We start from the raw sequence: 8,980 nt of genomic DNA, 5'->3' as shown, positions 1-8,980 counted from the left end.
CTGGCGTTTCTGGTATTGCTCTGACCTCATTTGCAGACAAGCTCTGTTTCACTTCAATTGTCCCAATGAACATGTCCTCATTTCCTGCTGTCATCTCCCTGTCAATGCTCACCTGCATTGCTTGCTGTTTGGGGTTTTAGGCTGGATTTCTGTACAGCACTTTGTGACATCAGCTGATGTAAGAAGGGCTCTATAAATACATTTGATTGAATGCCGTGAATCCTCCGCTTTTCTGTCTGTGTGAGTGAGGAGCGGATTTTGGCATAATTTTACATATCTGACCGTATGCTGGACACTTGCTGGACACTTCAACTTCATCATGAAGCATTTTCAACTGGCTCTGGCTCTGGCTGAATTCACTAGAATGGCAAATGTCTATTGCTCTAGCTAGTAGCAGATCTGTTTTTTTCTGAGTAATCTGCCTCACACTTGGTCATTTTTTGATTCCACACACAATTCTGTCCATTATCAGTGAGTCGGTAAGTTGTTGAAACTCAGTCTTTTGCTTTATGATTTAGATCAGTCACATAAGCATCAGTTTGTCCTTGACTCTGTTTGTCCTTGACTCTGTTTGTCCTTGACTCTGTTTGTCCTTTCACTCTGTTTGTCCTTCACTCTGTTTGTCCTTGACTCTGTTTGTCCTTGACTCTATTTGTCCTTGACTCTGTTTGTCCTTGACTCTGTTTGTCCTTGACTCTGTTTGTCCTTGACTCTGTATGTCCTTGACTCTGTATGTCCTTGCACTGTCGTAAAAAAAGATATGCCTCAGGTACGTCAGATTTTTTTCTTGGCTCACGGTACGTTTTCGGAAAAGCTCTTTTAATACGTCATCGTCAAAAGTATTGAATACATCGATTGCATCATCTCTGGCTACGTGCAGGAATGTGGCACATTTCACTTTTTAAGATTTCTCTGAGATGCCACAGGAGATGATATAAAGATTGAATTTTCGGCTAGATTTCCTTTTACGCTCAGAGTAGCTGGTTCCATGTTTCAGAACGTTGAGCTTTTTAAAACTTTTTATCTTCTGACACCATGTAGTATATTAGAACACTAAGGCAGGGTTGCGGGGAGAAGAACAATGTTAATCTGATGTCATGGGTCAAGTGCAAGTCCAGAGGATCACAGTAGAAATTAGTAACAGCGCCACCCTCAGGCACTCCAGGTAAGTACATGTACATACACGACAGAAAGAAAGAAAGAAAGTGATAGAGAGACGGAGAGAGAGCGGGGACTCATTTCTGAGAATCTCTGCAGAGGTGCCACTGCAATTTACCATCGATTGGTTCACCCTGCAGCTCCTCTTGACTCTCTGAAATTACAATCATTTCAGACAAAACACTGGCAAACAACACAGAGATGGCTTATGAGACGAACAACAAAGATATATTCGTTTGTGCCAGAGCCGGATTTAGACTTTTATTATCAGAAGTGAGAAGTACTGTGGCAAATAGTGACATTGTGATGCTCGGCAAGGTTCAACATTTTTCATTCAAAGGAACTATGCGTGAGTTCCTGGAATGTTCCGCTAGCAACCAGATGTTAATGTTTCTCTGAGGTCAGATCCAGGTGAGAATAGTGAGGATACATTCAGGTCTTTCTATATATGACAGAATTAAAACTATCAAGTTCAAAGACTTGAAGATCCCATCAGCTGCTACATACTCCTCTGATCACGCGTAAACACAGCTCACTTTCATAGCAGCGACGTTCTATTCCTTCTCGCATCTATGCGCTCCCCTTCCCCTCCCATTTTCCCTTTGTTTGTGGACTTCAACACATCAGCTGTATGTGACCAGGTGAAAAAAAAAACTTTCAGAGCCAAACCATGTCATAACCGCTACACCTAGCCTACATCGTTGTAACAATATTAGCTAAAGTAAAATCCTAGTCAACATAGCTAATAGAACTAACGCGTTAGCAAACCCGCTACTATCATGCAGTATACCTTACAGTCTAACCAGTTTAGAGTTTACGCCGGCCTGGTGGAAATACATTTATAAAACCGAAAGCTTACCTTGACTTGGAAGAGTTCCAGCGTTGGATAGTCATAGCCAGTTAGGTAGCATAGCATTCCTCTGTTTGAGCCGGGTGTTTGAGTAGGCTGAAATAGCTAGCTGCATTTGCTTGCTAAGTAAGTGAAACTGAAAGTGAAAAAAAAAGAAATCTCTCTCTCTCTTGCTTCTCCTTAATTTTCGAAGAAATGTATTTGTTCAAAACTGTTCCACTATTGTCTGTCTCTCTCTTTGAGTTAACTACCCACCTCATGTTATGCACTGCAGTGCTAGCTAGCTGTAGCTAATGCTTTCAGTACTAGATTCATTCTCTGATCCTTTGACTGGCCAGACAAAATGTCAGTTCATGCTGCAAGAGCTCTTATAGGTCGGAGGACATCTTCCGGAAGTTGTCATAATTACTGTGTAAGGCTATGGAAGGGGGTGAGAACCATGAGCCTCCTAGGTTTTGTATTGAAGTAAATGTACCAAGAAGAGGACGGAAACTAGCTGTCCTCCAGCTACGCTATGGTGCTACACTACAGAATGCTGTTCAGGCTACTGTAGAGTTTCATTGCAGGGTGTTTTAATCAATCATTTGGTGACGTGAACATATTTAGTATAATTTTGTCTAAAAATTATAATTTTTTATGTTTTAGCATTTTAATTTTTATGAAATTCTCTTAGTAAGGTCCACTGGAATACATGCTGTCACTATCGTCGTATGAGTGAGACCAAGGCGCAAATTCTTATGGATAGGGGGCAGCATTTTCACGTTTGGATGAAAAGTGTGCCCAGAGTAAACTGCCTCCTACTCAGTCCCAGATGCTAATATATGCATATTATTATTAGTATTGAATAGAAAACACTAAAACTGTTTGAATCATGTCTGTGACTATAACAGAACTTATTTGGCAGGCAAAACCCCGAGGACAAACCATTCAGATTTTATTTTTTTGAGGTCACTCTCTTTTCAATGAAGTTTCATTGGGAATCCAGATTTCGAAGGGACCTTCCTGCAGTTCCTATCACTTCCACTGGATGTCAACAGTCTTTAGAAATTGGTTGAGGTTTTTCCTTTGAGAAATGAAGAAGCAGCCATGTTCACACATTGTTTTCCTCTGGTATTGAACACAGATCATCCTGTCTTCAATTTGATCAATTATTTACGTTAAAAAATACCTAAAGTTGTATTACAAAATTAGTTTGAAATGTTTGGACAAAGCTTATAGGTAACTTTTGTGGTCATGTTGAGCGAGTTGGAACCGGTGTTTTTCTGGATCAAACGCGCCAAATAAATGGACATTTTGGATATATATGGACGGAATTAATCGAAGAAAAGGACCATTTGTGATGTTTATGGGACATATTGGAGTGCCAACAGAAGAAGCTCGTCAAAGGCATGAATTATATCTTTATTTCTGCATTTTGTGTTGCGCCGGGAGGGTTGAAATAAGGTCTGTGATTGTTTGCTGGGGTGCTGTCCTCAGATAGGGGCTTTGTTTGCTTTCGCCGTAAAGCATTTTTGAAATCTGACACGTTGGCTGGATTCACAACAAGTGTAGCTTTAATTTGGTATATTGAATGTGTGATTTCATTTTTATAGTAATTTATTTGAATTCGGCGCTCTGCATTTTCACTGGATGTTGGCCAGGTGGGACGCTAGCGTCCCTAATATCCCAGAGAGGTTTTAATGAATGAACACTTCACAAAAACAACAAAATCAACGGACGAAACGTGAAGCTATACAAATAGTGCAGACAGGCAACTAAACATAGACAAGATCCCACAAACACAAAAGGGAAATGGCTGCCTAAATATGATCCACAATCAGAGACAACGATAAACAGCTGCCTCTGATTGGCAACAATATCAGGCCACCATAGACATACAAATACACCTAGATGACCCACCCAAGTCACCATCGTGCCCCAACCAACACAGAGAAAAAACAGCTTACTATGTTCAGGACGTGACACATGCCATCCTCCAGGCAGCATACAGACAGGCCTTCTTGTGGACAGCCCATTGCAGCCTTGACTCAGGACAGAGAGAGACTGCGAGTGCAGCCACGGGTGTATCACTACTGCTAAAACAGCCCCTGAGTCTCAAACCCGCTAGGCCAGCACTAATAACCGCTGTACTCCTCCAGCCCCTAATCCCTGGACTCTTCAGTCTCCTGGTCCCTCGGTCCTCCAGCCCCTAGTCCCTGTACTCTTCAGTCTCCTTGTCCCTCGGTCCTCCAGCCCAGTGTCTCCAGCCCCTGGTCCCTGGACTCTTCAGTCTGCTGGTCCCTCGGTCCTCCAGCCCAGTGTCTCCAGCCCTTGGTCCCTGGACTCTTCAGTCTCCTGGTCCCTCAGTCCTCCAGCCCAGTGTCTCCAGCCCCTAGTCCCTGTACTCTTCAGTCTCCTGGTCCGTCGGTCCTCCAGCCCAGTGTCTCCAGCCCCTAGTCCCTGGAATCTTCAGTCTCCTGGTCCCTCAGTCCTCCAGCCCAGTGTCTCCCGCCCCTAGTCCCTGTACTCTTCAGTCTCCTGGTCCGTCAGTCCTCCAGCCCAGTGTCTCCAGCCCCTAGTCCCTGGACTCTTCAGTCTCCTGGTCCCTCAGTCCTCCAGCCCAGTGTCTCCAGCCCCTAGTCCCTCGGTCCTGCAGCCCAGTGTCTCCAGCCCCTGGTCCCTGTACTCTTCAGTCTCCTGGTCCCTCAGTCCTCCAGTCCAGCGTCTCCAGCCCCTGGTCCCTGGACTCTTCAGTCCCCTGGTCCCTCGGTCCTCCAGCCCAGCGTCTCTAGCCCCTAGTCCCTGGACTCTTCAGTCTCCTGGTCCCTCGGTCCTCCAGCCCAGTGTCTCCAGCCCATGGTCCATGGACTCTTCAGTCTCCTGGTCCATCAGTCCTCCAGCCCAGTGTCTCCAGCCCCTTGTCCCTGTACTCTTCAGTCTCCTGGTCCGTCGGTCCTCCAGCCTAGTGTCTCCAGCCCCTAGTCCCTGGACTCTTCAGTCTCCTGGTCCGTCGGTCCTCCAGCCCAGTGTCTCCAGCCCCTAGTCCCTCGGTCCTGCAGCCCAGTGTCTCCAGCCCCTGGTCCCTGTACTCTTCAGTCTCCTGGTCCCTCAGTCCTCCAGCCCAGCGTCTCCAGCCCCTGGTCCCTGGACTCTTCAGTCCCCTGGTTCCTCGGTCCTCCAGCCCAGCGTCTCTAGCCCCTAGTCCCTTGACTCTTCAGTCCCCTGGTCCCTCGGTCCTCCAGGCCAGTGTCTCCAGCCCCTGGTCCCTGTACTCTTCAGTCTCCTGGTCCGTCGGTCCTCCAGCCCAGTGTCTCCAGCCCCTGGTCCCTCTGTCCTGCAGCCCAGTGTCTCCAGCCCCTGGTCCCTGGACTCTTCAGTCTCCTGGTCCCTCAGTCCTCCAGCCCAGTGTCTCCAGCCCCTAGTCCCTGGACTCTTCAGTCTCCTGGTCCCTCGGTCCTCCAGCCCAGTGTCTCCAGCCCCTGGTCCCTGGACTCTTCAGTATCCTGGTCCCTCAGTCCTCCAGCCCAGTGTCTCCAGCCCCTAGTCCCTGTACTCTTCAGTCTCCTTGTCCGTCGGTCCTCCAGCCCAGTGTCTCCAGCCCCTAGTCCCTGGACTCTTCAGTCTCCTGGTCCCTCAGTCCTCCAGCCCAGTGTCTCCAGCCCCTAGTCCCTCGGTCCTGCAGCCCAGTGTCTCCAGCCCCTGGTCCCTGTACTCTTCAGTCTCCTGGTCCCTCAGTCCTCCAGCCCAGCGTCTCCAGCCCCTGGTCCCTGGACTCTTCAGTCCCCTGGTCCCTCGGTCCTCCAGCCCAGCGTCTCTAGCCCCTAGTCCCTGGACTCTTCAGTCCCCTGGTCCCTCGGTCCTCCAGCCCAGTGTCTCCAGCCCCTGGTCCCTGTACTCTTCAGTCTCCTGGTCCCTCAGTCCTCCAGCCCAGCGTCTCCAGCCCCTGGTCCCTGGACTCTTCAGTCCCCTGGTTCCTCGGTCCTCCAGCCCAGCGTCTCTAGCCCCTAGTCCCTGGACTCTTCAGTCCCCTGGTCCCTCGGTCCTCCAGGCCAGTGTCTCCAGCCCCTGGTCCCTCTACTCTTCAGTCTCCTGGTCCGTCGGTCCTCCAGCCCAGTGTCTCCAGCCCCTGGTCCCTCTGTCCTGCAGCCCAGTGTCTCCAGCCCCTGGTCCCTGGACTCTTCAGTCTCCTGGTCCCTCAGTCCTCCAGCCCAGTGTCTCCAGCCCCTAGTCCCTGGACTCTTCAGTCTCCTGGTCCCTCGGTCCTCCAGCCCAGTATCTCCAGCCCCTGGTCCCTGGACTCTTCAGTCTCCTGGTCCCTCAGTCCTCCAGCCCAGTGTCTCCAGCCCCTAGTCCCTGTACTCTTCAGTCTCCTTGTTCGTCGGTCCTCCAGCCCAGTGTCTCTAGCCCCTAGTCCCTGGACTCTTCAGTCTCCTGGTCCCTCAGTCCTCCAGCCCAGTGTCTCCAGCCCCTGGTCCCTGTACTCTTCAGTCTCCTGGTCCGTCGGTCCTCCAGCCCAGTGTCTCCAGCCCCTGGTCCCTCGGTCCTGCAGCCCAGTGTCTCCAGCCCCTGGTCCCTGGACTCTTCAGTCTCCTGGTCCCTCAGTCCTCCAGCCCAGTGTCTCCAGCCCCTAGTCCCTGGACTCTTCAGTCTCCTGTTCCCTCGGTCCTGCAGCCCAGTGTCTCCAGCCCCTAGTCCCTGTACTCTTCAGTCCCCTGGTCCCTCGGTCCTCCAGCCCAGTGTCTCCAGCCCCTAGTCCCTGTACTCTTCAGTCTCCTGGTCCCTCGGTCCTCCAGCCCAGTATCTCCAGCCCCTGGTCCCTGGACTCTTCAGTCTCCTGGTCCCTCAGTCCTCCAGCCCAGTGTCTCCAGCCCCTAGTCCCTGTACTCTTCAGTCTCCTTGTTCGTCGGTCCTCCAGCCCAGTGTCTCTAGCCCCTAGTCCCTGGACTCTTCAGTCTCCTGGTCCCTCAGTCCTCCAGCCCAGTGTCTCCAGCCCCTGGTCCCTGTACTCTTCAGTCTCCTGGTCCGTCGGTCCTCCAGCCCAGTGTCTCCAGCCCCTGGTCCCTCGGTCCTGCAGCCCAGTGTCTCCAGCCCCTAGTCCCTGGACTCTTCAGTCTCCTGTTCCCTCGGTCCTGCAGCCCAGTGTCTCCAGCCCCAATCCCTGTACTCTTCAGTCCCCTGGTCCCTCGGTCCTCCAGCCCAGTGTCTCCAGCCCCTAGTCCCTGTACTCTTCAGTCTCCTGGTCCCTCGGTCCTCCAGCCCCTGGTCCCTGGATTCTTCAGTCCCCTGGTCCCTCGGTCCTCCAGCCCCTGGTCCCTGTACTCTTCAGTCCCCTGGTCCCTCGGTCCTGCAGCCCAGTGTCTCCGGCCCCTAGTCCCTGTACTCTTCAGTCCCCTGGTCCCTCGGTCCTGCAGCCCAGTGTCTCCAGCCCCTAGTCCCTGGACTCTTCAGTCTCCTGGTCCCTCAGTCCTCCAGCCCAGTGTCTCCGGCCCCTAGTCCCTGTACTCTTCAGTCCCCTGGTCCCTCGGTCCTCCAGCCCAGTGTCTCCAGCCCCTAGTCCCTGTACTCTTCAGTCTCCTGGTCCCTCGGTCCTCCAGCCCCTGGTCCCTGGACTCTTCAGTCCCCTGGTCCCTCGGTCCTCCAGCCCCTGGTCCCTGTACTCTTCAGTCCCCTGGTCCCTCAGGCCCCCAGCTCAGCGTCACTAATCACCCTCCCCAGGTTGTACCCAGATAGTCCCTGAGTACTCGTCAGTACCCCAGCACAGCCAAGTCCCCCTACTCTCCAGCCCGGCCACTCTAACCCCCTATCCTCTCCTTCTCTAATCCTCCAGTCTATTGTCACTAATCACCCTCCCCGGGCAGGATGTAGCCAGGCCTTCCCTGTCACACTGTCAGTCCAGCGACTCTCCCAAGGCCTGAGTCTCAAACCCCCAGACCTCCACTCCTTAGTATCTGTACTCCCTCCACTCAAGACAGGCAGGCCTGCTCTCTTCATGTCGCCAAGAGAGGGAACGGAGGGAAAAGAGAGGGAAAGTAAGGAAGAAAAGGAGAAAGGCATGCAGCTCTGGGGCTGGCTGGCTGGCTGCCTGGCTGACGCAGGCTCATTAATGAAGAGCTAAATCAAAAGCAAATACAGTTTGGGCTCCGGCTCCCCACAGATGCACTCCATCACAGGGATGTACTTCCATTATTTAGCAACATAAAAAACAAATCATAGAGCCGGAACTGGGAGGCAAATAGGGGTAGAGAGGGGTATAGAGGGGTAGAGGGGGGTAAAGGGAGCCAGAGAGGGGTAGAGAGGGGTAGATGGAGGTGGAGAGGGGTAGAGGTAGCCAGAGAGGGGTAGAGAGGGGTAGATGGAGGTAGAGAGGGGTAGATGGAGGTAGAGAGGGGTAGATGGAGGTAGAGAGGGGTAGAGGTAGCCAGAGAGGGGTAGAGAGGGAGCTAGAAAGGGGTAGAGAGGGAGCTAGAGAGGGTAGAGAGGGAGCTAGAGAGGGGTAGAGAGGGGTAGAGGTAGCCAGAGAGGGGTAGAGAGGGAGCTAGAGAGGGGTAGAGAGGGGTAGATGGAGGTAGAGAGGGGTAGAGGTAGCCAGAGAGGGGTAGAGAGGGGTAGATGGAGGTAGAGAGGGGTAGAGGTAGCCAGAGAGGGGTAGAGAGGGGTAGATGGAGGTAGAGAGGGGTAGATGGAGGTAGAGAGGGGTAGAGGTAGCCAGAGAGGGGTAGAGAGGGAGCCAGAGAGGGGTAGAGAGAGGGGTAGAGAGGGGTTTTAGAGGGGTAGAAAGGATAGAGGTAGAGGGAGGTGGAGGATGACAAAGGGAGGTAGAGAGGGGTAGAGAGGGGAAAAGAGGGGTAAAGGGAAGTAGCGGGAGGTAGAGAGGGGTATAGGGAGGTAGATGGAGGTAGAAGGAGGAAGAGAGGGGAAGAGGGATGTAGACAGTGGTAGAGGGAGGTAGAGGGGTAGAGGGATGTAGACAGGGGTATGGGGTGTAGAGGTTGA

The 8,980-nt window shown here is 52.1% G+C and overlaps 1 protein-coding gene across 1 annotated transcript; it reads left to right on the top strand.

Moving 5' to 3' along the window:
- The first annotated feature begins 760 nt into the window (after positions 1-760).
- On the top strand, positions 761-7,717 carry LOC120037138 (vegetative cell wall protein gp1-like). The gene is made up of 11 exons (XM_038983310.1): positions 761-769; positions 4,241-4,388; positions 4,522-4,992; positions 5,230-5,469; positions 5,572-6,153; positions 6,256-6,322; positions 6,431-6,684; positions 6,781-6,867; positions 6,956-7,147; positions 7,244-7,363; positions 7,521-7,717. The coding sequence occupies exons 1-11, from the start codon at positions 761-763 to the stop codon at positions 7,715-7,717; spliced, it is 2,367 nt and encodes a 788-aa protein (XP_038839238.1).
- Positions 7,718-8,980: the final 1,263 nt, after the last annotated feature.

The sequence above is a fragment of the Salvelinus namaycush genome, unplaced genomic scaffold (assembly GCF_016432855.1).
Source record: "Salvelinus namaycush isolate Seneca unplaced genomic scaffold, SaNama_1.0 Scaffold1589, whole genome shotgun sequence".
Lineage (NCBI taxonomy): Eukaryota > Metazoa > Chordata > Actinopteri > Salmoniformes > Salmonidae > Salvelinus > Salvelinus namaycush.
The sequence above is the reverse complement of the archived record's forward strand: the minus strand, read 5'-3'. Positions and strand labels throughout refer to the sequence as shown.